At 43.1% G+C, this 26,196-nt stretch overlaps 1 protein-coding gene across 2 annotated transcripts in view; it reads left to right on the top strand.

The window, feature by feature from the left end:
* The window catches only part of Tnfrsf19 (TNF receptor superfamily member 19), a 58,595-nt gene that overhangs the window by 7,895 nt on the left and 24,504 nt on the right, over nt 1–26,196 (top strand). Inside the window, exons 1-5 of one of the 2 annotated variants that reach the window (XM_090342397.1) lie at nt 1,428–1,783; nt 10,949–11,051; nt 12,396–12,506; nt 22,371–22,549; nt 24,256–24,341. In XM_090342397.1, coding sequence (XP_090198523.1) covers nt 10,983–11,051; nt 12,396–12,506; nt 22,371–22,549; nt 24,256–24,341 — 445 coding nt within the window. In that variant the 5' untranslated portion in view covers nt 1,428–1,783; nt 10,949–10,982. Of the gene's footprint in view, nt 1–1,427; nt 1,784–10,948; nt 11,052–12,395; nt 12,507–22,370; nt 22,550–24,255; nt 24,342–26,196 lie in introns of those variants that run through there. The other variant, XM_090342396.1, reaches the window with a different exon arrangement.

Here is a 26,196-nt window from a genome sequence, read left to right as displayed (position 1 = left end):
GAACCATAGCTCCACTTCCGACTTTTTTTTTGAATAATTGCAAATTAGAGTCCCAGACTTTCCTGCCCTGTCTGGTTTTAAACCACCATCCTCAGGTCTCAGCCTCCTGAAGAGACAAGGTTATAGGTATAATCCACCAGTGCCTGGCAAGACACACTACCCTTGAGAGCCAAATGACATCCTGCATATCATTTGTAAATTATGACTGTCATGAATCATATTCTGGAATGTGTTAGATTTCAAACATGCAACTTTGTGATGCTTGGACATAATAGTGTCGTGATGGGTTTCTTCATAACTACTTAGTACAAGCACTACATTATTTGAGTTTGGGGAAGGCAATTAAGGACTACAACTTATTCAGCCATTCATTCAGTTACCAGCAAGTGTTTATTGAGGGACTGTAATGGGCCTTGGGATATAAGAAAACAACTCAAGCCTGTACAAAGGGAAGTATAGTGGATTAGGAAGGTGAAACAGACAGAACAGCTGCTTACATTCCTACTGTTGAGAATGGATATATCATATGTGTGTGTGTGTGACAGGAATATATGTACATTACACACACATACACTTATACAATATTTATAGACACATAAATACACATGTGCATAAATATATACATACACATCTGTGAATATGTATTACATACATGGTTCTTTCACCCCCTTAATGAAATGACATTGCCAGCTCAGTTTCACAAAGACAAACAAAAGCTCAGAAATGGAAATCATATACCCAGGCATAAGTTATGCCTACAATACTAGGTCCTCAGGAGGTTGAGATCTGAAGATCTCAGTTCAAAGCCAGACAGCCCAGATAGCCTAGGAAGGGAAGTCCATTTCTCTTTAACAATCTTAAGTGGAGCTGTGTCTCCAGCTTTGAATGCAAAAACTGGTTGGTTTTTCATGGAGGACCTATATTCAAGTCCCCATACCAGCACCCACATACAACACAACACACATTAGTAATAACCTGACACCACCCAATAAAAGTGAAACCCTATCCTGTTCCCTACTTTCTCCTGCCCTTCACAGAGGCGACCCTCACAGCTGGAATGAGCTGGTCCTGGGCATATTAAGAGGTGGATATCCCAGTGCCTGGCAAGAGGATGCACCTCTGCTTATCACGAGTGACTGGCCAGTGAGCCGGCCCAGGGACAGTACCTGTATGCAGCCGTGAGTCAGTGATGTCGTGAGGTCACCACTGGGTTATCACGGCCTTCACCACCCCAAGCTGGGATGGAAAAGAAGTCTTCTCTCTTTCTCTCCTAATTCAACTGAGAGCTCTTGGGGTGGGGTAGGTGGCGTCTTCCTGGCTTTCCCATCCCCAGCACACCTCCAACCCACATTTACTCACTCCAGGCTGTGCCCACAACCCCTACCCAGCAGAGCTTTTGGCGCCAGTGAGGGAGGGGGCGTGGCTGGAGAGAGACGCGTCTGATTGGTAGGAGGGACTCCTAGAGGGCGGAGCCGCCCCGGGCGTGGCTTAAGCTGGGGGCGTGGCTGGAGAGGGACGTGGCTGATTGATAGGAGGGACTCCTAGAGGGTGAACCTCCCTTGGGCGTGGCTTAGTCTGGAGGGGGCGTGGCGACGAGGGGTGCTGGGTGGAGCGGCCGCGGTTGCCGGGCTACTTGGAGAGCAGGATCCCGCCGCGCTGGAGGTTCTCAGCGTGCGCGCCCCGCTTAGGAGCCGCATCCTGCGCCCTGCACGCCACTGATCCTCAAACTCCAGCTGGAATCCGCGGGGCCGGTCAGAGAGAGATGGATTAGTTGATTAAGAAGGTAGGTGCCCCTCTCCTTCCGGTGGATCCTCCGGGGTGGGTGGGGCACACCCCCCCCCCAAAAAAAGAGGCGGCAGATGCCTAGCAGAGGGAGAGTCTCAGAGAGGAACAGGTGAGCCAGTCAAGGCGCCCCAGGAAGCGGGGGGGAAAGTCCGGGACAGCAGGGAAGGGGGCACTGGGCGTGCAGAGCTCGGACTCCAGTCGCTGACTCGAGCAGAGCATGGGACCCCTGGCCCCCTGCCCCCAATCTTGCTGGCAGAAGGATTTGGCAGCGCATACTCTTATCTAGGGATCTTGTAAACCGAAAAATGTGTGAATACCTAAATGTCAGTATCGAAATGTCTGCATCATACCTGCTTACCATGGTGAGGAGGCATGCCTCTCCTTCGTCAGTGCCCCAGATGCACATGCTCCTGAAACACTGGGTCTTCGGAGCATGCAGGCATCTGCAGGCCCCACTGCAGCATTGAAGCCCCAGGGGTTGAAAAAAATAACCATGAGAACTATCTGTAAGAATCATACTCCAACCATGCAGAAAGAAAAGACAGAAATGCCCACGGTATTTGCTAGAGCATTAATCACTAGAGCATACAGTAAACTAAGTTGTTGTTGTTTTTTTTTTTTTTTTGTATTTGTATTGTAAGCCAAGGAAGGGGTTTCAATTGTTCTGTGCCCATATTGGGGCTTGAACTCAGGGCATAGGCACTGTCCCTTAATTTTTCCACTCAAGGCTGGTGTTCTACCACGTGAGCAGCACTCCCACTTTTAGCTTTCTGCTGGCTAATTGGAATTAATAGCCTTCTCTACCCCAGATGTCTTCAAACTGTGACCCTCAGATCTCAGCCTCCTGAATGGCTAGGATTTACAGGCATGAGCCAATAGCCCCTGCCTAACAAATCAGTTTTTAATACAATGTATCTTGCAATAATGTTAGAGAAAAATAATTTTAGTTAATATATTCTCAGAGATCACGTTTGGTGGAATCAAAATCTTTTAATCTCTGTTGATGGTTAAAAAATCTTCAAGATTACCTACATCACTGTAAAAAAAAATGTCCCTTTTGTAGCCAGAATTTTGTTTGGAAACAAAATAAGCATTCTCAGTATTCCCTGAAGTGAAACATTCGACTCCATGTGTTTATAGAGGTGTAGTTTTTAATCCAATGACAGGCTCTTTGACTACAATACAGTTTCTTCATATAAACAGGAAGCAGATATTGTTCGACATGACTTATGTAAACAGAATTTACCTCAGTGTTGTTATTTCATGACTAAATACTTAGATGCAAAAGGGAGGATTATATTGCCTTAGTTCAGGATTTGTTTCAGATATTTTCTGTGGAAGAACTTCTCCTTAGGCATTTTTTTCCATTGATGCTTTCATGTCATTTAAAAATATATCTTTTACTTCAAGCACTCATTGTTGAATTTAAAGATATGTGCCTAGCTAGGGGCCCGAAATTCTAGTTACTCAGGAAGCTGAGATCTAAGGATTGAGGTTCAAAGTCAGCCTCAGCAAAACAGTCCTTGAGATTCTTTTTTTTTTTTTTTTTTTTTTTGCCAGTCCTGGGCTTGAGCTCAGGGCCTGAGCACTGTCCTTGGACTTTCTCAAGGCTAGAGCTCTACCGCTTGAGCCTCAGCACCACTTCCGGCTTTTTTGTATGTATGTGGTACCAAGGAATCAAACCCAGGTCTTCGTGCATGCTAGGCAAGCACTTTAACCACTAGGCCAAACTCCCGGCCCAGTCCTTGAGATTCTTATCTCCAACTAAGCAGCAGAAAACAGAGAGCAGATCTATGACAGAAGTGGTAAGAGCACCACCCCTGAGGATATAAAAGCTACGGAATAGCACCCAGACCCTGAGTTCTGTCTCTAGTACTGGGTACAACTCCCCTCCCTTCTCAAAAAAGCATATGCCCAGAAAGGTAAGAATTGAGTTCTAATGTGGAAACTCACTTCTGACATATTTAAAGAAAAGCATAACTTTTAAAAGATTTTTTGCTCGTCCTGAAAATAACATAAAATGTAGGAATGCACTGTGAAAACAAATGCTTTGGTCTCAATATCATTGGCCTGGGTTATCATGAACTCTGCTTTATTTTGAGTGAGTGTGTGTGTGTGTGTGTGTGTGTGTGTGTGTTTGCGAGGGCGCGCTTGAACTCGTGGCCTGAGCACTGTCCTTCTCAAGGCTAGAGGTCTACCACTTGAGCCACAGCACCACTTCCTGCCTTTTCTAGGTGTGTGGTTCCTAGGAATTGAACCCAGGTTTTTGTATATGTTAGGCAAGCACTCTATCATTAGGCCAAACTCCTGGCCCAAGTGCTTTATTTTTTAATCAATGAAAATATCTCCTTATGCCTGCATTATTTCATAGCCACATGGTCTTTAGAAAAAGAAATTTTCACAATAGATGTTTAATCTGAGATGTTGCCTCAATATATTCTGGGACAACTGTGTGAGTTATTTGTTTCATTGAGCTTCCAATCGGTGACTAAGCTAAAGTGTGAACACAGGAGGACTCCAGAGCACAAGCAAATAGAATGTAAAGAACGGCTCCTGTAAGGGCTGTTATTTAACTAGCTACATATATAAACAAAAACCGTACATATATGACCTTTTATATGTATAAACCTTTTATATATATATATATATATATATAAGGTTTTTGTTTATATATATGTAGCTAGTTAAACCATATATATATATATATATATATGGTTTGTGTATATATATATGGTTTGTGTGTATATATATATGGTTTGTGTGTGTATATATATATATATATATATGGTTTTTGTTTTGTTTTTGTTTCAATACTGGGGCCTGCACTCATATAACTTTTTCATTCAAGGTTGGTGCCAAGCCACACATCTACTTCCAGCTTTTTTTTTGTCAGATGTAGGACTTGAACTCTAGGCCTGGGCATTGTCCCTGAGCTTCTTAGCTCAAGGCTACCTCCCTACCCCTTGAGCCACAGCACCACATCTGGTTTTCTGGTGATTAATTGGAGATAAGAGGCTCACTGGCTTTGAACTGCGAGCCTCAGACCTCAGCCTCCTGAGTAACTAAGATTACAGGTGTGAGCCACAACGCCTGGCTCCAGCGTTTTTTCTAGTTAATTGGAGGTAACAGTCTCAAAGACTTTTCTGCTGGAGTTGGTTTGGAGCCTCAGTCCTCAGATCTCAGATTCTGAAGTAGCTAGGATTACAGGTGTGAGCCATCAGGGCCTAATAAGAGGTTTATAAAAAGACAGAAACTTAATTTGAATGACTAATGAACAAAAATGTTTCTGAGGTTTAATTGTATATTTTTTGAATGAAAAATCCAGTCAAGTAATGATGTATGCGCTCTTTGATATATTAATTTAATTTTCTGGGATGGCTGTTATTGGAATTTAGAGCATATTGGAGATGTTTTGAACTCAGGAAGAAAATCCTATTCTCATTTTTTTCATTTATTTAAATCTCCAAACCTATCCTTGGTTTAGCTCATCCTCCCTGAGCCAGTTCTGCCCTTGAAAATTACCAGTCCAAGGCCATGTGCTAGAGGCTCGTTCCTGGAAGCCTAGCTATAGGAGGTTAGGATCTCAGGATCCGGGTTTAAAGCTCATGTTGGAAAGTCCATGAGACTCTTATTTCCAATTACCCACCAAAAACTTGAAGAGGAGCTGTGCCTCAAGAAGTAGAGTGCCAGCCCTGAGAGGAAAAAACTAAGGAATAGTGCCCAGGTCCTGAGTTCAAACCCCAGGACTGATCCAGGAAATCAATTATCACTATGCTAATGGAAAGTTTTGCACTGCTAGGCATCAGCAATCCTTGCTAGCTACTGCTGAGGCTGAGATCTGAGGACAGCTGTTCAAAGCCAACCTAAGCAGGAAAATTTGTGAGACTCTTAACTCCATTTAACCTGCAGAAAGCCTGAAGTGGTTGTGTGCTGAACTTGAGCAAAAAAAGCTCAGGCCCCAGGACCCACACCAAGGGAGAAAACAAAAGAAAACAAAACAAAAAACAAAACCAAAAAAAAACCCCAACTAAATTGTGCATCTTTAAGGCCCCAAACAGCTAAGTCCTATTAAATCTGATGACTCTTAAGTTAAAAGTGAAGCACTTAAAATTCTGAAAATAGCCAACATGTTTTACTGATATTCAGTACATGCTGAGTAAGAGCATTCACCTTGACTAAAGGTACATTCCAAATAAATGAATGGACAGCCATCTAGGGGAGCAGATGGACGAGAAGTGGTTTGGTACATGTATTCCCGGCAGTTGGCTGTGGAAAGAAAACTTGAAACTATAGAGAAACAATCCATGGGGTGACTGTAGAATTTCTCCTCCTTCCTTCCTTCCTTCCTTCCTTCCTTCCTTCCTTCCTTCCTTCCTTCCTTCCTTCCTTCCTTCCTTCCTTCTCTTCTTCCTTTTTTAATGTGTGTGTGTGTACCTGTACGGGGACTTGAACACAGAACCTGAGCACTGTCCCTTAGCTTTTTCACTCAAGGCTAGTGTTGTACCCTTTGAATCACAGCTCCATTTCCAGCTTGTTGCAGGGGAATTGGACAAAAGAACCTCATAAACTTTTCTGCCTAGGACAGCTACACACCCCGATTCTCAGATCTCAACCTCCTGAGTAGCAAGAATTATAAGTGTGAGGGCCGGGAGTTTGGCCTAGTGGTTAAAGTGCTTGCCTAGCATGCATGAAGACCCAGGTTCGATTCCTCGGTACCACATACATAGAAAAAAGCCAGAAGTGGTGCTGAGGCTCAAGTGGTAGAGCTCTAGCCTTGAGAAAGTCCAAGGACAGTGCTCAGGCTCTGAGCTCAAGCCCAGGACTGGCAAAAAAAAAAAAAAAAGAATTATAAGTGTGAGCCACTGGCACCTGGCTTATTTCTCATCCTTTTGTCAGATGAAAATGTTTGCATTGAAATCTAAAGGGTTGGAGACATTCACTTGGCAGAGCACCAGTCAATGAGTGAAAGTATACCAAGTTCAAGTCCCAGTTGCCAAAAAAAAAAATTAAAGGTAAAGAAAGAAGAGTAAGATGCTTAAACAAAATTTTATTATATTCTAGTTCTTTCATACATCAGAGACTTTTGAGCTCTACCACTTGAGCCTCAGCACCACTTCTGGCTTTTTTCTATGTATGTGGTACCGAGGAATCGAACCCAGGTCTTCATGCATGCTAGGCAAGCACTTTAACCACTAGGCCAAACTCCCAGCCCCTGTATGCTTTAGTTTTTAAAATATTTTTTCCTTGGAACTGGAACTTAACCTCAGGCTCTGACACTTTCACTCACAAGCTAGTGCTCAATCACGAGAGCCAGACATACAGGCCCTTTATATTTTGTTTTTATTTCTTCTGCCACTACTGGGATTTGAATTCAGGGCCTGGACATTGTCCTTTATCTTAAAGGTGATGTACAGAGGAGGTACAGTCACCTAAGTCAGGTACTAAGTACATTTCTTGTAGGACAATTTCATCCTTCCCTTGCTCTCTCCCAACTGTGCACTCGATGTTGATTGAATTCATAGAGAACGTATGATGATGCATATTACTTCGTTATAGATGAGGGCTCAGACTCAAAGCCTGGGCTCTGTCCTTTAAAGGCCTTTTCAATCAAGGCTGACACTCTACCACTTGGGTCACAGCTCTATTTCTGGCTTTTTGGTAGTTAAAGATAAGAACCTCTTGGATTTATCTGTTCAGGCTGGCTTTGAATCATGATCCTTGGATTTCAGCCTTCTAAGGAGCTAGGATTATGAACACGCGTTACTAGTACTAGTTCAATTTTTTATCTCTATTTTATGCAACTGCATAAAACCATGCATCATTCAACATTAAGAAATGCCTCCTTTTTTGCTCATTTTTCTCTAGTCATTAGTGTAGTGTTCTGAGAGCATTCTTGTTCCAATGTATTGTTGTGATAGGTACTAACTTAAGCTACTAAGCTCCTTTTTTCATTTATGGGGTTAAATGCTTTGGCATTACAGGTTGAGAAATTTCAATCCAAAATCTGAAGTGCTTCAAAATTCTGAAGCTCTGTGAACACCCAGATGATATCAGAGGTGGAAAGATCCTACACCGTGAAACTTCCTTTCGTGCACAAAATTAGTAAAAACACGGTATAAAATTGCTCTCAGGATATGCATAAAAGTAATATACATGAAATGTCAGATGCATTGAGGTTTGGATCTCATGCCCAGGATTCCTCATTAGGTCTATGAAAATATTTTAAACTGAAAACACAAATCTGGAATCTGAAGTGCTTCTTGTACCAAGCATTTGAGATAAGGGAGTTTCAGCTTGTAAGGATTTTTTTCATATGAATTCCATACAAATCACAGGTTTCTATCTCACACCTTCTTTGCTTTTTCAAAATTTAAGACCATGTCAAGAAGGAGGAATGGAGGGCTGGGAGTTTGGCCTAGTGGTAGAGTGCTTGCCTAGCATGCATGAAGACCTGGGTTCGATTCCTTAGTACCACATACTTAGAAAAAGCTAGAAGTGGTGCTGAGGCTCGAGTGGTAGAATTCTAGCCTTGAGAAAAATCCAAGGACGGTCCTTAGGCCCTGAGCTTAAGCCCAGGACTGGAAAAAATATTTAAAAAATAAATAAAATAAAAGGAGGAATGGAGGCATGCAGATTAGGGAATAAAATTTTCTTCTAGACTTCACTCTACTATCTATGGAAGGAATGGATGAATGGTTCAGTAGTTACTGGCTGAGATTTAGCAGGTGAGAAAGAGAAGAGAAAGGTGGAATTCACTCAAAATGAGCCATTTATTTAACACATGATAAACGTCAATGTTGTCTTTTGGACCTACCAGGCAGCTGAAATAATCACCTTTGCTTTTCTGGCCTGTTTGAGGCTCCGCTCTATGGAGGCCCGGACTCAACAATACCTGTTGTCTTCCAGAATAATCCTTGAGTGATTTCACTTTAAAAGTAACCGTGCCACTGGTATAGTAGCTCATGTCTATAGTCCTAGCCACTTAGGCAGCTGAGATTTGAGAACAGAAGTTTGAAGTCAGTGCAGGGCAGACAGATCTATGAGGCTTTTATCTCCAATTAACCAACCAAAAGCTGGAAGTGAAATTATGGCTCCACTGGCAGAATGCCAGCCTTGAGCAAAATTACTGAGGGACAGTGCTTAGGCCCTAAGTTCAAGCCATAGGATGAACACATACAACAAGCACCAAGCATTTTTTTCTCTTATTTTCCTACATGTTAGACAGAGCCACCAGAGAAAGCCCCATTTAAAAAAAAATCTCTTGGTCTTATGTGTATTTGTAAAAATAAACAAGAAATTAGTTATCTGCATTGCCACATCTTATATCATTCTTGATGAAAATAAAGGACTAGGTTTAGATTTTGCTCCAATGTTGAAGCAGGACCCTTTGTGACTCACTTACTAGTGACCTTTTGGTGTTTTCCAACAAATGTTTAGCCAGGCAGTGCTCAGAAGGCTACGATCTGAGGATCCCAGGATTCAGTCTGGGCAGAAATATCTGTGAGACTCTTACCTCTAACCCCCTCCCTCCAAAAAAAGGCCAGAAGTGGAGTTGTGGCCCAAGTAGTAGAGCTCTGGCCTTGAGCAAAAAAGCCCAGTCCCCTAACACCCCAGCTCCGCCCCCCCAAAAGCATGTTTATTTTTCTGCCAATAAACAATTGGTCTTATGCTGCTCTGAGGCCAAGTTCACAAATGCCAACTTAGTTGTCTGCTCCTGAGTGAAAAGAAACCTCTACTGTCCAAGCACAGGTTTGTTTATTTATATTGTGCCAGTTCTTGGACTTGAACTCAGGGTCCAGGTGCTGTGCTGTTCCTGTGTGTGTGTGTGTGTGTGTGTGTGTGTGTGTTTCGTAGGATTAGTACTCTACAACTTGAGCCACAGCTCCATGGCTGGCTGTTTTGGTGGCTATTTGGAGAGAGTCTCACAGACTTTCCTTCTGGGCTGACTGAACTGTGATCCTCAGATCTCAGCCTCCTGAGTAGCTAGGATTACAGGTATGAGCCACCACTGCCTGGCAAGCCAAATGTTTTGACTGAACATCTCACAGCATGCTTCAGGGTAAATATGGCACCGTAGACCTTAACACAGGGACCTAGCAGTGGGTTCCACCTGTGTGCATCAGGCTCTGCCTCCTGTGAGCTGGGTAATATGGGCAGTTTTCTTGGCCCTGTCAGATTTCTTGGTCTCATTGTACCCATTAAGATGAAGACAATGTGGGGCCGGGAGTTTGGCCTAGTGGTTAAAGTGCTTGCCTAGCATGCACAAAGACCCATGTTCGATTCCTTGGTACCACATACATAGAAAAAGCCAGAAATGGTGCTGAGGCTCAGGTGGTAGAGCTCTAGCCTTGAGAAAGTCCAAGGACAGTGCTCAGACCCTGAGCTCAAGCCCAGGACAGGTTAAAAAACAAAAACAAAAGATGAAGACAATGGTATCTTGTATTGTCCTAAATGAGTAGGCAAGGATTAAGCATGCTGCAAACTATCCATAGCTGCTAGTGGGTGTTGATTGTTTTAGTACTTTTTGACTTGCTAGTTCTTGATTATCTCGCTTGCACTGTAGAGAGCCCTATAAATGGGAAGTTTCTAGGTCATTGATTGTGTGTGAGACTTTTCTGGCTGAAGATCAGACACTGCAAAGACTGGGGTAGAAAATCAAGGCTGGTGTTAGCTGGGCAGTCAGAGCTAGCAGGAGATAGAAAGTGTACATAAGCAGAGTATCAGTTCTCACTTGAAAATCTTAAGATATTGTAGCTTCTTTAAAAGAATGGTTCCTTTCCAAACATATATAACGCTTAGTATTTTGTATATCTAGACAGAGACAAAGAGAACTGGTCAACAGATGACCTATGTCTTATGTTCCTAGCTACTCAGGAGGCTGAGTTCTGAGAACTGAGGTTCAAATCTAACCCAGGCAGGAAAATCTGAGAAACTCTTAACTCCAATGAATCAGTTCAAGTCTAGAAGTGGAATTCTGTCTGGTTTAAGTGGTAGAGTTACCAGCCTTGAACAAGAAAGCTAAGTGACAAAGCCCAGGCTCAGAGTTCAATCAAGTCCCAGTACTTGCACACATATACACATAAAAGACATTCTATAGTAGAGTAATTTCATGGTGACTAAAGTTTTGAAGGTGAACCATGTCTTCCTTCTTGCTTTGATTTAGAACTCTGTAGGGATAAACATACCTGACAGAAGCCATGGCTTTCCAACCACGCCAAGGATATCAGAAAACGCTCTTCTCCATTGTTCTTCTGCTGGATTGTCTGGTAAGTAGACTTACCTTTTCTTTCATGAAAGGTTTGTGAAAACAAGCCTGTAAATATATATCAAGACTCTTTTCTCTTGATGTATTTTTAATTTTTTCTCATTTTTTTCCCTGTCTAGCCTGGCTCTGAACTGCAATCCTCAGATCTCAGCCTCCTGAGTAGCTAGGATTACAGTACCTAGCTACTTGAGCCACCAGTGCTTGGCTTAAGATTCTTTCTTTTGATGATCTTACATTATGTTTTATTTCTTTCAAATTGTATTTGGTCAGCTGTACATTTAATTAATAAGTGAGAGAGGTCTGCTCAGCCATAGAGTTGGTACCAAGTGTTGCCAATTATTTTATTTAAACTGAAGGATGTCATATTATTTATAATATTAATATAATGTTATCTTATGTTTTTAAAGATATATTTCATCTTTTTAAAATATTTTTATTGTAATTAATAGAAGGGTTACATTACATTCACCAGATAGAAAGTACTTTACTTCACATACATTTGATACCCTTTCTCATGTCTTGGTCCCCACTTTCCTCCCCTCCCCCGTTATCTTATGTTTTTAAGGTGTACATCTATCACAACACATACTAGCCATGAAGTTCTAGCTCACGAATTCTCATTTTCACCCGAATTCCCAGCTTATCAGGAGACTGAGATTTGAGGATCATGGTTCAAAACCAGCCCAAGCAGAAATGTCTCTTGAGTCTCTTATGTCTAATTAACCAGCAAAATGCTGGAAGTAGATCTGTTGTTTATGTGGTAGAACATTATCGTTGAGGGGCGGGGGGAAACCTAGGCTCTAAGTTCAAGCCCTAGTGCTGAAAAGAGAAGTGAGGATGAGGGGTGGGGGAGGGAGAGGGAGAAGAAGGAGAGAGAAAGAGAGAGGAGAGGAGGGGTGGTTATTGGAGTTTTTGCACCCAGATATTTTTTTTAGTCTTTTTGTTGTTGTTGTTGGTCATGGGGTTTGAACTCTGGGCCTGGGAGCTGTCCCTGAGCTCTTCAGCTCAATGCCAGTACTCTATCACTTTGAGCCACAGTGCCACTCCCAATTTGTATAGTCTTCAATCCACCTGGAATTATTCTTCCCAGCTCCCCCAAAGAGTCTAACAACTCTTTGGGGAAGAGGCGGGGGAAAGAAAAGGTAATATCCTCACAAATCTTCCGCTTGAAGATTTGTAAGGAGTGACTTCTCATTACCATAAGCATCCCACAGCACTTCTGAGGATTTTGAACTTGCAATTGGGGAAACAAAATTGTCCTCAGTAGCACTGTTCAGGGCATTCCTGCTTAAACTGGCACCGGCTTGAAGATAACATTTTTGTTAAACCATTTTTTTTCCCCTAGTCGTGCAAAGTGCTTGGTGAAACTGGAGACTGTAGACAGCAGGAATTCAGAGATCGATCTGGAAACTGTGTCCTGTGCAGACAGTGTGGGCCAGGCATGGAATTGTCAAAGGTACATTGGTTTCATGGGAAAGCTGTATATCTGTGAGGATAAAATGTGCTGTTTTCTTTAAAATTAAAATTCTTTTAGTTAATGATTACTGAAGTTTTTGGATACAAAAATGGAATTCCTGATTTATGATGTCACTTTAGCCAAATATTTATACAATTCCCCTTTCAAAGCTTTTGATTCATGCACCTGCTTGAGATAAACAAGTTCTATCAGCCAAAAAATTCAACAAGATAGCCTTGGTGGCATAATGTAGTGTGTGTGGTATTTCCTCAAAAGAAAAATATGTTTATTAGAGTTTACTTGGGTTGGTTAAAAAGAATCAATAGGCTACTGAAAGCTTAACAATAAACCAATGATCACATTGTTACCTTTTTATTAAAATTAAACCAAGAGCTGAGTACTAGTGGCTCATGCCTATACTAGCTACTCAAGATACTGAGCTCTGCAGATTTCGGTTCAAAGCCAGACAGGCAGGAAAGTCTGTGAGACTCTTTTCTCCATTTAACCCACCAAAAACCCAAAAGTAGAGATGTGACTCAAATAGAAGAATGGCCAGTTTTGAGCAGGAAAAACTAAGGAATAGTACCCAGGCTATCAGCTCAAGCCCCAGTACCAGCACACACACAAAGAAAATAAAAAAAACCATGGCCCAGGAGTTTGGCCTAGTGGTTAAAGTGCTTGCCTAGCATGCTTCATGAAGACCCGGGTTCGATTCCTCGGTACCACATACATAGAAAAAAGCTGAAAGTGGTGCTTGAGGCTCAAGTGGTAGAGCTCTAGCCTTGAGAAAGTCCAAGGACAGTGCTCAGGCCCTGAGCTCAAGCCCAGGACTGGCCAAAAAAAAAAAAAAAAAAAAAAAGAAAAGAAAAAAACCAAATCTTAAAGGAGCAGAAAAATTAGATAATTGATAGACATTCTGTAATGTCAATTCTTACAACAACAACAAAAAAACCCCAAAAACAAAAAAACAAAAAAAAACCCCTACAGTAATCAAGACAGTATGTAATAAGCAAGAGAATAGATTGTCAGGAGAGAAAAGAGAAGTAGGTCTACAAAAATAAAAGCCAGTAGAGTTCAGGCACTGGGTAGTTCACACCTGTAACTTAGCTACTCAGGAGGCTGAGCTCTAATGATTGCAGCTCAAAACCAGACCAGGCACGAAAGTCCATGAGACTCTTATCTCCAGTTAACCACCAGAAGACTGAAAGTGGCGCTGTGGCTCAAATGGTAGAGTGCTAGCCTTGAGGAATAGTTCAGGGACAGCGTCCAGCCCCAGAGTTCAAGCCCCATGATTAACAAAAAATAAAAAATAATAAATGAATACATAAGTCAATAGATCTTTGATAAGGAAGCAAATACAATATAATGAGGGAGAGGATGGTATTTCTGAAAAATAGTACCGAAAGACCTAGATATCCACATTCTAATGACACTCTAGACAGAAAACTTTACACAAGCCAAGTGCTGGTAGCTCATGCCTGTAATCCTATTCAGGATGGCTATTCAGGAGGCTGAGATCTGAGGACTGAAGTTCAAAGCCAGCCAGATAGGAAAGTCCACAAAACTCTTATCTCTGATGAACCACAAAAAGCTGGACGTGGAGCTGTGGCTCAACAGGTAGAGCACTAGCCTTGAGCAAAAGAAGTTCAGGGTCAACTCTCAAGCCCTGAGTTCAAGATCCAGGATGTGTGCGTGCGTGTGTGCACGTGTGCACACTCACACACACACACAGGCTTGTGCACGCATGCACACGCAAACAAAACAAGACAAAACAAAAAGCTTGAAAGCGCTTTGGGCACTTAGGCCTACTTACACTTCCAGCTGTGGGTTTATTGCTCTTCGTTGTTATTTTCCTTGGAATGCATTCAGTTCTGTGTCTTTCCAGGTGTGTAGGCTTACTTTCTCTTTCTTAGCTGGGAGGCAGGAAGATCAGTTTGCTGGAAGGTGCTGGGACAGCGATCCCGGATGTGTCCTTGCTTTGCAGTTAATTGCCAGATAATAAGAAATGAACCAAGTCCTGCTTCTCCAATAAATTCCGCTGCTTCTTTACATTGACACCCCACCCTTCCTTCAACACTTTCTAAAGATCACTTACTTGAATCTTTTGTGAAATGGGGATACTTTGGGTATGTTGACCTAAAGGATACCCTTCCTTCCTTCCTTCCCTCCTTTCCTTCTTCTTCCTCCCTCCATTCCTTCTTCTTCCTCTCTCCCCCCTCCCTTCCTCCCTCCTTTCCCTCTCTTTCTGTTTGATAGATAAGTGCTCTACCACTTGGCAACACTCTCAGCCCTTTTGCTTATTACTGTATTTCAGAGATGGTCTCATATTTTTGCCTGAAGCCAGCCTCAGCCAGTGGATCCTCCTACCTCTGCCTCCTGAATGTAGCTGAGATTTACAGGTGTGCTGTGAGGCGTCATGCCCAGCCACTCCTTTTTTTTCCCTCTTTTTTGAGATGAGGGTCTTACCATGCGGGTGACTGCCTGAAGCTGGCTATGTAGTACAGATTGGCCTCCAACTTTCAATCCTCCTGCCTCAGCCTCCCTAGTGCCGGGATTATAGGTGTGTGCCACTACGCCTAGCTAGATAAAAGGTTGCTCTCAATATAACAGAAATGGATTTCCTCTTACATGTGTTTTGTTATTCCATACTCTAATACAACTATATATTATATGCGTCATGAGACCAAGATAGGTGACAAGGTTAATTTTATTGTGCTAACCCAAGTATTACCTTTGTGACATTTATGTATTAAATGATAGGACCTGCCCACATCACCTCATGAACACAGATGATAATTACTCCCATTTTATTTGTGTTTATTTAGTTTTGTGCCAGTACTGGGGCTTGAACTCAGGGCCTTCTAGGCTCTCTTGGCTTTTTCTACACGAAGCTGTGACTCTACCACTTGAGCCACAGTTCCACTTGTGGATATTTTTTTTCTCAGAGGCAGGAGTTTCACAGGCTTTCCTGCCCAGGCTGGCTTCAGACTGTGATTCTCAGATCTCAGCCTCCTGAGCAGCTAGCACCACAGGAGTGTACACCACCGCCTGGCTCATTACTCCTGTCTTACAGATGCGGGTCTCGATCCCGTGAGCTCAACTCATTTGTCCTTTTGTCCCAGCCTGTAAGTAGCTGTGCTGGGGCTGGGATAGGTGGCGCCATTGTGGAAAATGATCCTTCTTGTGTTGTGTTATGGTTTATTTTGGTTTGGGTGCTGGGGATGGAACACAGGCCCTGGCACACGAGAGGCAAGCACTTAGCCACTGAACCCCACCCACCTTTGCTGTCTGGTTCGGATACTGGATACTGCTCTAGCATCTTGTTATGGAGGAGGTCTGTGTGTGTGAAGAGATAACACTTTTGCAACTCTATGGGAACTTCTGGCCACTGGAGCTACTGAGGGCTTGAAATGCATTTAGCCACTGGCAATGAGAAAGTGGATATTTCCTTTCATTTCCGTTGATTACATTGAAATGCAATGAGGCCCTGGCTGTTGAGTGGGAGGCTTCCAGAATGACAGGCTGTGGGCTGGTAGCTCACACCTGTAATCACAGCAATTCAGGAGGCTAAGATCTGAGGATCATGGTTCAAAGTCAGTTCAGGCCAACAAATCTGAGAGACTCTTACCTCCAGTGAACCAGCAAAAGTCAGACGTGGAGGTATAGTTCAGGTGATAGAGGTACAACTTGGAAGGAAAAGGCTAAACAGGAGCCTGAGACCTTGAGTTCAAGTTGGGAAGAGAGACAGAGACAGAAACAGAGAGATAGAGATGGAGAAAAGAAAAAGAAGGAAAAGTGAAATTAAAAAAAAAAGAAGAAGAAAAAGAGATGGCTGGGTATCCGGGGTTCATGCCTCTAAACTTAGCTACTCAGGTGGCTAAGATCTGAGGATCTCAGTTCAAAGCCAACCAAGGCAGGAAAGTCCATGAGATTCTTATCTCTAATACACTACCAAAAGAAAAAAAAAAAGCTGGAGTTGAGTTTTCAAAAAATAGATCAGGTCACTGAGCCATTTGGACACTGTTTAAAGGACTTTATCCCAAGGGACTCTATTTATTTATCTCTTTCACTGCAGAGTTACATTGTTTGAATGCTTCTAAGGAAGATTGAGAATGTTTTGCCAATCATAGAGTCAAAAGTTAAATAAAAGAAAGAAAAGAAAAGAAGGAAGGAAGGAATCAAACAAGCAAGCAAGCTCACTCTATTCACAGCCTAGCTAGCACCCATAGCTCATGCCTATAAATTCTAGCTACTCAGGAGTTTGAGATCTAAGGATCATGGTCCCAGGACCAGCACAGAATTCATACTCTTTTTGCTTCCTAATATTTGTTGGGCATAGGACCCCCAAATGTATATGACTTAGCCATCAGCTATCCTCAGGTCAGGACAATAAACACAGTTTTGCGATTCATGGGAGAGAGTGGTTTTGAGTTTTCAAATAAAACATCATTGTTTTGTGCCAGTACTCAGATTTGAATTCCAAGTCTTGGGGTTGTATTAGCTTTTTTATTCAAGGCTGGCACTTCAACATTTGAGCCATACTTCTAGCTCTGGCATGTTGCTGGCTAATTGGAGATAAGAGTCTCATGAACTTTTCTTTGTTGGCTGGTTTTGAACTATGATCCTCAGCTCTCAGTCTCAGTCTAATCTGAGTAGCTCAGATTAGAGGCATGAGCCACAGGTGCTGGGCATAAAAAAACCATTAGACTTCAAGTCTTACTGCCTAGAATTGGACTTTCTCCATGGCCCCTCCTCCCCCTCAGAATTAATGCCAGCAATATGCTTTTAACTGATTGCCTCAAAGCATAAATGAGGAAACTGGTTTTTGCTTGAGCCACTTGAAACAGGCCTCAGACCTCTGGCATCATTTTCAAAGTCAACTTTTCTAACCAATTATTTTAGATAGTGTGAACAAAAAATTAACACTCAAAAACAATGAAATACAAATCCAATTTTATATTTTTAAAGATATCGAAAACTATTTGAAGACTTTGAAAACTATTAAAGTCACCAAAAATGAATGTAATTTGCCAAGATAAAAGGGAGGGGGGATTGACTTCAATCATTTAATTACAGTATTGTACACTTTATTTATGTTTAATTATACATGATGGAGCTCAGGTTGAGTGATATTAACAAGCTCTCACTTGTAATTTTTCTTTAAAAAATCTACTGTGGATTTTTATAAACTGAAAGTTGGAGAAGGAAATAATCTCCTTAGGGTTGTTTTTATGAAGGACATTTACAAAGTTTCTGAGAACTGGCTGTGTAAATTGAATTTGTTATTTCTATTTGCTCTAGATTTTTCTCCACTACCCCCCCCCAAAAAAAAATTCTTCCTCATTTACATTGGGAATGGAACATTGAACTTTTTAAAGTTCAAAGAACCAAAGCTAATAACTTTTTGGCTATACAGATAAATAATTCATTACACCCAAGGTTAAAATGTACTTCCCCAAAGGCTTTCTAGATGTTTCCCTGTGGTTGGCCTGTAGCCTTCTGCTGTGGACATAAAACCAGCTGGTGTTTTTTGTTGTTGTTGTTTTGTTTTCTTTTGTGAAATGCTAGATTTTCAGGGACAGAATGGGATTTCAGGGAGACTGCCTTGAGTCTTTTTGCCACTGGACAGATGTGAGCAAGCAAACAAGAGTTGAAGAAGGAGAGAGGAGTCATTAGGCTGGATCAGGATCCAAGAGAAAGAAGGCTACCCAGCCCCCACCCTTCATCCAGGGACCCCACCTTGTCTCCCCCAACCCCTGCCCACCTGATGGATCATTCAGCCTGACCAAATGAGACCCTTCTGTACATTCACTGCCTAGCTGGTGACTCATGCCTGTAGTCCTAGCTACTCGGAAGGATGAGATCTGAGGATCATGGTTCAAAACCAGCCCTAGCAGAAAAGTGTGGGAGAGTCTTAACTCCAGTTAAGCTGAAAGTGGAGCTATGGCTCAAGTGGTCAAACAATGTCCTCGAGTGTAAAAGTTATATAAGAATGTGAGGCCCTGAGTTCAAGTCTGGGATGCATTAGGAAGCACTCTTCTGCAAGATGAACTAGATGGAGACAACAAAACCTAGCCAGGTGAACAGTTTTACATATTTGTGTGCATGCCACATAGACTCTTTCTGGCAGGTTGCCCCCCACCCCTTAAACCTAAAGCCAGTGTTTTCCTGTTAGAAGGAGTAGAAAGTTACTGACTGGGGAAAAAAAGATATCCTGCTAAATTAAATGAACACTCTATATGTGTAGTCATTTTCCATGTACAAAGAGGGAGAAAAGGGAAAAGGAGAAAAGAGGGTTCTTGTCAAAGGGGTGATGCCCATTTTTCAAGGTTCAGCCCAGCGCTAGCAAGGGCAGCCGTGGTTAAAGGCTTGCTTTCCCTTTGAGTTCTTTTGACCCCCCCCACCCCTCCTTTTCACTCCATAGCTATTTACTGCACGTAATGGAGAGGGTTGCAAGGCATTTTAATCACCTGGTTTTACTGAGGGAAATAAAAACATCAAAGTAGACATTTATATTGGGGGTAATTTAATATTTTATATGCAGTTTACTTTGTAGTCTGGATTACCAGTAATTACAGAGTCTCTGTGTTTATAAGGCTTTGAAGTATGACAGTCAACTCAAAACGTGATGGCTATGAGTTCCATATTGTAATTTAATTCCTTGAAAACATCTCTGAATTTCTAGTGAATTCAAGATTCAATAAGTATGATGGCCACTTTATGAATATCTTAATGTCTTATTGTCATTGCAAGCTATTGTTTGTTTTTGTTGGTGCTGGAGTTTGAACTCAGGCCTTTGTGATTTCACTTGGCTTTTTCCCTGATGGCTGGCATTCTTCCACTTAAGCCATACCTTCACTTCCAGCTTTTTGCTGATTAATTAGAGATAATAAGTCTTACAGACTTTCCAGGGTAGACTGGCTTTGAACCACAGTCCTCAGATCTCAGCCTCCTGAGTAGCTTGGATTATAGGTGTGAGCCACCTGTGTACACTTTTTTTTTCCTTTTCCTCTCTTCCCTTTTCTCTTCCTTTTTTGCTTCCTCCTCCTCCTCCTCCTCCTCCTCCTCCTCCTCCTCCTCCTCCTCCACTACCACCACCACCTCCGCCGCCTCCTCCTCCTCGTCCTTTTCTTTCCTGTGTCCTGTGTTGTAACACAACCCAGGCTGCCCTGATCAAAGCGGGATTGTGAAATGCTGGCTCTGCCTAAGCCTTTGACTGATGATGCTTTCTTTTGCCAGTGAACAATGCATCCCCCCACCCCCCAATGTCACGTGCACCCACTTTGATCCTGCTCTGAGGCTGTGTGTGGGAGGCTTTCTTCTGTACTTAGAATGCTTTTGCAGGCTCACAGCCGCCCTAGTGACAAATGTGTTTAGGCAAACCACACACGTGTCCTCAACACAGTCACGAGTGCAAGAGCGGCTACCATGACCTCCTGCCATGACCTAGACAGTGCCACAGGAATTCTTAGTGACTAACTCAGCTCCTGCTGGAGCTCTCTCACCTCTGCATGGTATGTGTTGAAGCTGTTCACTTGGCTGGCCACCAGTGGCTCATGTCTGTAATCCTAGCCATTTGAGAGGCTGAAAATGGAAGAATCGAGGTTCAAGGCCAGCAAGGGCAGAAAAGTTCTCAAGACCCCTATTCCTGAGTGCAGAGGCTCACATCTGTTCTCTCAGATTATATTAGAGACTGAAATTGGAAGGATCATGGTTCCAGGCTAGCCTCCAGCAGAAAAATCCTCAAGACTCCGTCTCCACAAAGGGAAGATTAACCCAGTGGTGCAAGTCTGCAATCCCAGGAAAGGTGGGAAGCCTTAAGATAGATGGATTGTGGCTCTTGGGGCACGCTGGAGGGAAGGGAGACCCTACCCAAAAAGAAGCAGCAAAAGCCAGGCACTGGTGGTTCATGCCTGTAATCCTCACTACTCAAGAGGCTGAGATCTACCGATCATGGCTAAGTGAGCCATTACAGGAAAGTCCATGAAACTCTTTATTTCCAATGAAAGAAAACCAGAAGTGGAGCTGTGGCTTAAGTGGTAGAATGCTAGCCTTGAGCAAAATAAGCTCAGTTACAGTCCTGAATTCAAGCCCCAGGACCAGCCCAAAAGAAAAGAAAACCATAACCAGCAAAAGTACTAGACTGGAAAGTATAACTCAAATGATAGAGTGCCAGCATTGCAGGCTGTAAAAAAAAATGAAATTTTAAGTGAGAGCATCCAAAAGGAGAAAATACATCATTCACCCTAAATATGAATGAGTTAATTAGTAGAAAGGCTGGATTGATTACTAGCATCTCTTATGGAATAGCATGCTACTCAGAGCAGTGTTATCTTTATGTTGGTTTGGCCAATCAGTACAGCTTAGTTGATTTGGCATATAAATATGGATGAAGGAATAAATGTAGGTACATTTCTTGGACAGATGGAAATTTGAACTAGCCGAGACTTGGCTTCTAGCATTGCATCCAGGGTTGCAGAGGAGAAAACTGAGACCCTACAAATTTCATCTGCACCCTATTCCCCCAGTCACATCTACACTGTATTCTTGGGTTTTCTCAGCTTCTTTCTGCAGAGATCTTGCAGATACAATGACTCAGAAAGCACTGGCAGCCAGTCTTGTGAGCTGGCACCCTGCCAGACACCTCCCTGTATGTATAAAACGCACATGCATTCAAAGAAACCCGCACAAGATGTAGAGCTCTCGCCTGTAGTCCTCGTTACTCAGGAGGCTGAGAACTGAGGATGGAGGTTTGAAACCAGTCCAGGCTGGAAAATCCCTGAGACTTTTTAATGAAGCAAAAAAAAGCCAGAAGACATCACTCAAGTGGTAGAGTGCCCGCCTTGAGTGAAGAGGCTAAGGAAGGTCTTAAGTTTAAATCCCTGTACTTGCACTTCACCCCCACCCCCCAAAAATAACCTAGCACACCCTGCAATGTGGTGGTTATAAAGAAACTGCAAATTCGAACCCTGGCTGTAATGGTACCTTAGCCACTTGTGGAAGTACACTTCTTTTCTCTGAAGAAACCTCTTCTCTCATCAATGCAGCACACAAATATTTCTTTTTCCTTTCCTTCCCTTCTTTCTTTTTTTTTTGGAGGGGGGAAGATGGGGGATAATGTGTGTGTGTAGTGCTGGGTCTTGAACTCACAGCCTAGGCACTCTCTGTCTCTGGGCTTTTTTTTGTTCAAAGCTAGTGCTCTACCACTCGAGGCATAGATAGCTTTTGGGTGGTTCCTTGTAGTTAAGAGTCTTGTGGAGACTGGGAAGACTCAAGAAATAAAGGATACATAGAACAAATAAAAGAGTCTCATGGACTTTCCTGCTTGGACTGGCTTCTGATCTCAAACCTCAGATCTCAGTCTCCTGAGTAGCTACAATGACAGGACATACACTACTATGCCCAGCTTCTCTTTGAGCAAATATGTAAGCATCTTTCTGTTTGCAGGTCTTCAGTTGCTGAGCATATCAGGGAACTCAGGTGCATAGATTTCAGGTGTTCAAGCTTATGAAGTCTTTCCTGTGCTGAGCTCTGGTCTTTGGTCTTTCTTCATATGCTTATTTTCTCCTTTGAGCTATGATAAGTCCAAACACTGTCCTGACTTAGTTTCTGCACAGTCCCATGCCTGGCTCAATTGGCAAAGAAGATATCACAATTCTCTGCCAATCTATCAAGAATGCCACAGCAAGAGTCCAGAGACCATTTCTTCTTCAGGGTTTCTAGACTAGAGTAGATGACTAAGATTAGCCGGGGAAGGGGCCATTTTGGTATAGGAAAGGTAAACCATGGCACCAGATCTCTGCTTTATCCCCCTCTTCACACCTTGAAGTGAATGTCTCACTGTTGTCCTGTTCACCTCTGCAGGAATGTGGCTTTGGCTATGGTGAGGACGCGCAGTGCGTGACATGCCGGCCTCACAGGTTCAAGGAGGGCTGGGGCTTCCAGAAATGTAGGCCGTGTCTGGACTGTGCCCTGGTGAACCGATTCCAGAAAGCCAACTGTTCCATCACCAGCGATGCCATCTGCGGGGACTGCTTGCCAGGGTGAGTGGCCACTGAAGTGCAGTGTTCCCTTTGGATGCTTCTATACCCAGACACACTGAGACTTACCCAAAGGCATCTACAGAGATCCAGTGACTTTTTGTCTTCATATCCACTTGGAGAGGGGGTCTGGGGTTCTCCATGCTTACCCTGTGCCAGGCGCTGGTGACACATGTCATTAACAGGTATGCTAACCAAGAGAACAGTGAAAGGAAGACCTCTCGAGGGCCTGCAGACAAACATCAAAGTAAACTCAAGCAGGTCAAGAAATGAATAAGCAACTCATAAAAGAAGAGACCCAGCTGGGTAGTGGTGGCTCATAACCTGTCATCCTGGCTACTCAAGAGGCTGAGATCTGAGGATCACAGTTCAAAACCAGCCCAGGCAAGACAGATCCGAAAGATTCTGTGTCCAGCACCAATGCCTGGCTTTTTCATCTGCTCGTGTGTCTGTGTCTACCTCTTCATCTGGAAAATGGGCAAAGAGGAAGTTCCCCGGGGGCGTGAATGACTGAGATTAAGCAGTCTTCTGAGAGGGGTAGAAAAGAAGAAATTAAAGACTTGATTGCTCCCCCCAAAGCTATCTTCTGGGCATTTACAGGAACCCCCTGGAGGTTCCTCGTGCCTAACCCCATGGCTGTCATCTGAGCCCCAAGACTGGTTCAGTTTCTTCACTGTCACCTCATTCTTTAAGTAAACACAGCATTTGGGGGCGAGTTAAAGATAAACACTTAATGACTACTTCACAGTTTATTTATATGATTAGTCTTAAATTACATCCTTTCTTCCCATGAAAGCCAGCATTCATGGGAAGAGAACAACCGGTGGCTTGTTTTATAGTGACTTCCGCTCAGGTCTTTTGAGACCATTGTACGCACGGACCACGGTTCCAAGCCAGCCCTGGCAGGAAACTGCTTGAGACTCTTATTCCAATGAATCGTCCAAAAGCCATGAGTGAGAGTATGGCTAAAGTGGTAGAGAGTCAGCCTTGAAGGAAAAGCTCAGGCCCTGAGTTCAAGCCCCAGTACTAGGACAAACAAACCCTGGCACTTTATTTACAAGGTGTTTGTTGTTTTTAATTGCAATAGATATGACCCAAACATCTGATTTCCTATTCTCCTCCCAATACAGAAATACCTCATCCCAATACAGAAAAATGGTACATAAAATTCTTTTTTTCTTTTCTGTTGTGGGTTATGGGGCTTGAACTTGGCCTGAGCTCGGTCCTTGAGCTCTTCAGCTCAAGGCTATCACCCTACCCTGGAGCCAAGCGCCACTTCTCATTTTCTAGAGGTTAATTGGAGATAAGAGTCTCAGGTCCTTTTGTGCCTGGGCTGGCTTTGAACCTTTGAACCTTGATCCTCAGATCTCAGCCTTCTAAGTAGCTAGGATTATGGGCATGAGCCACCGCACCTGGCTAAGGATACATAAAGTTCTATGAAGTGGAATTGATATTTCAGATGTGTTTGCTGCCTTCCCTAAAAGGCTATCCAAGGATCTGCCTGTCTAAAATTCAATTGCATTTTTCTGGGGCTTGAACTGTGGGCTTGGGTGCTGTCCCTGAGCAATTCAGCTCAAGGCTCGTGCTCTACCACTTTGCAATAGAGCTAGTCTTGGAGATCATGGATAATTTGTGCATGTAACTCATGTCATTGCAGCTGCCACCTTCGATGGCAGAAGTGATCAGAGTCACTTTCCTTTCTCTTCTAGATTTTATCGGAAGACGAAGCTTGTTGGTTTTCAAGATATGGAGTGTGTGCCTTGCGGTGACCCCCCTCCTCCTTACGAGCCCCACTGTGAGTGATTGCCTTCCAAGCCAGGCACAAGGGACAGCCAGCTTTTTACCATATTATGTTTTGGAACTTCTTTCTTCCCTTGGCAATTGGAACAGAAATCTCTCTCTACCATTGGCTTGTTAGATACACTGCTTTCCGAAACTGTTCCTGCATGTGACTCTTTGTTCCTTCCTTTTTCTTGCTGAACAAATCAGTGAGAAGAGAGAGCTCCTTGTATGCTGAGAATATGGCTTTCCATAACACAATGGAGCCTTGTCCTTGTCGGTTAACATTAGTTCATCTCTTTGATCCTGTGCTTTCCTTAGTGATCAAAGGTATTTGTTTCCCGTTTTCAGTCTTCATGGATTTGGCACAGGAAGAAGGATGGCTGTTCTCCCTCTTAATGCTTAATATACAAACCTGACCAGCAAACCCCTCTCCCAAATTATATGACACAGGCACGGTGGACAGCCTGAGCAGGGATTGGGGGAAACTATGCCTCATCCTCAAGAAACAGTGATGACCAGGCAAGATGGTAGAGGAACTTGCTCTCTTCCTCACAAGAGCTGCACTGACATTTTATGAGAGAATTATTCTGTTTTTAATCTTGTTATTTTCATGCTGACACTGAGGCTTGAACTCAAGGCCCTGCTTTCTTGCTTAGCTTTCTTTGCTCAAGGCTGGTTCTCTACTACTTGGGCTATAGCTCCATTCCTAGCTTTTTCCTGGTTAATTGAAGAGTCTGGACTTTTCTGCCTAGGCTAGCTTTGAACTTCAATCCTCAGATCTGAGCCTCCTGATTGAGTAGGGTCACAGGCATGAGCCACCAGCATCTAGCTCTGGTGACTTGTTCTTACATTATTTTCTAAGGGTTTCATTAGTTAACTAAAGTGTACAAATCTACCATGTCAGAGATAGTGAAAGATGTCCGTGTTTAATGTGGATAGTAATCTGTTTTAGAAAGCAAAGTACATTATCTGTCCAAATCCAAAATGCAAGGTGCTCAGGAGAAAGAAGTCAGTTTGGAGTTTTAGTAAACAGTAGTGGTGCTTATCTTTGTTCTAGACAGTTGGATGTCTTTCACTGTTCTTGGGGATCATTCCAAAACACAGCTAATCACTTCAAAGGAGAGTCTGGCATGTTTGAGAGGAAATTACACACTGTGCCTTATGTTTTCCTTCATCTCCTTTGGCTGTTTCAACTCAGGTACAAAGAGCTTCTTCTGGGGTATGTTCCCTCTGGCTATCTGGAAGGGACACCTCTTGAGCTATCTCAAGGACTTGTGTCAAGCTTGGGTCAGGAGGCAGTGGCAGAGGCCTCAGGAGTAAACCCTGTGCTGCCAACTTCCTTCATGGCCCCTGGTTTGTAACACTTTTTGGGTACTCAACTCCTCCCCTGGTTCATTGGAGCTGCTGTCTTATGCATGCAACAAGTTATTGTCCTAGGTGTGTGGTGTTTAGTAGAGATCGAGAATGGTTCTAGATGAACAGTGAAGTTAGTGTGGCAGGCCCACAGCTCCACTCAAGTCATCACGGCAGGTGGGGGAAATTTTAGAATATAATCCAGAATGTCTAAAACTGAGTGCTGGCGGTGGGGCACCAGTGATGGGGCATGGTTCAATTGTTGTGAGTGGGCCTGCCTGGTAAGCTCAAGGTCCTGAGTTCAATCCCTAGTACAAAAGAAAGAAAGAAGGAAGAGAGAGAGGGAGGGAGGAAAAGAAAGGAAGGAAGGAAGGATAGGAGGCAGAATTTTCCATGCTTGCAGATGGTAACAGGATAGAACATGACTGGGGACGGTTTGGATTTCTGACTTGCTCTGTACGGATGTGCAGCCTCAGGCAACCTCTGTTTCCTGGCCTGGAAAATGGGGATAAATG

The sequence above is a fragment of the Megascapheus bottae genome, chromosome 11 (assembly GCF_031878675.1).
Source record: "Megascapheus bottae isolate mThoBot1 chromosome 11, mThoBot2.hap1, whole genome shotgun sequence".
Taxonomy (NCBI): Eukaryota; Metazoa; Chordata; class Mammalia; order Rodentia; family Geomyidae; genus Megascapheus; species Megascapheus bottae.
The sequence above is the reverse complement of the archived record's forward strand: the minus strand, read 5'-3'. Positions and strand labels throughout refer to the sequence as shown.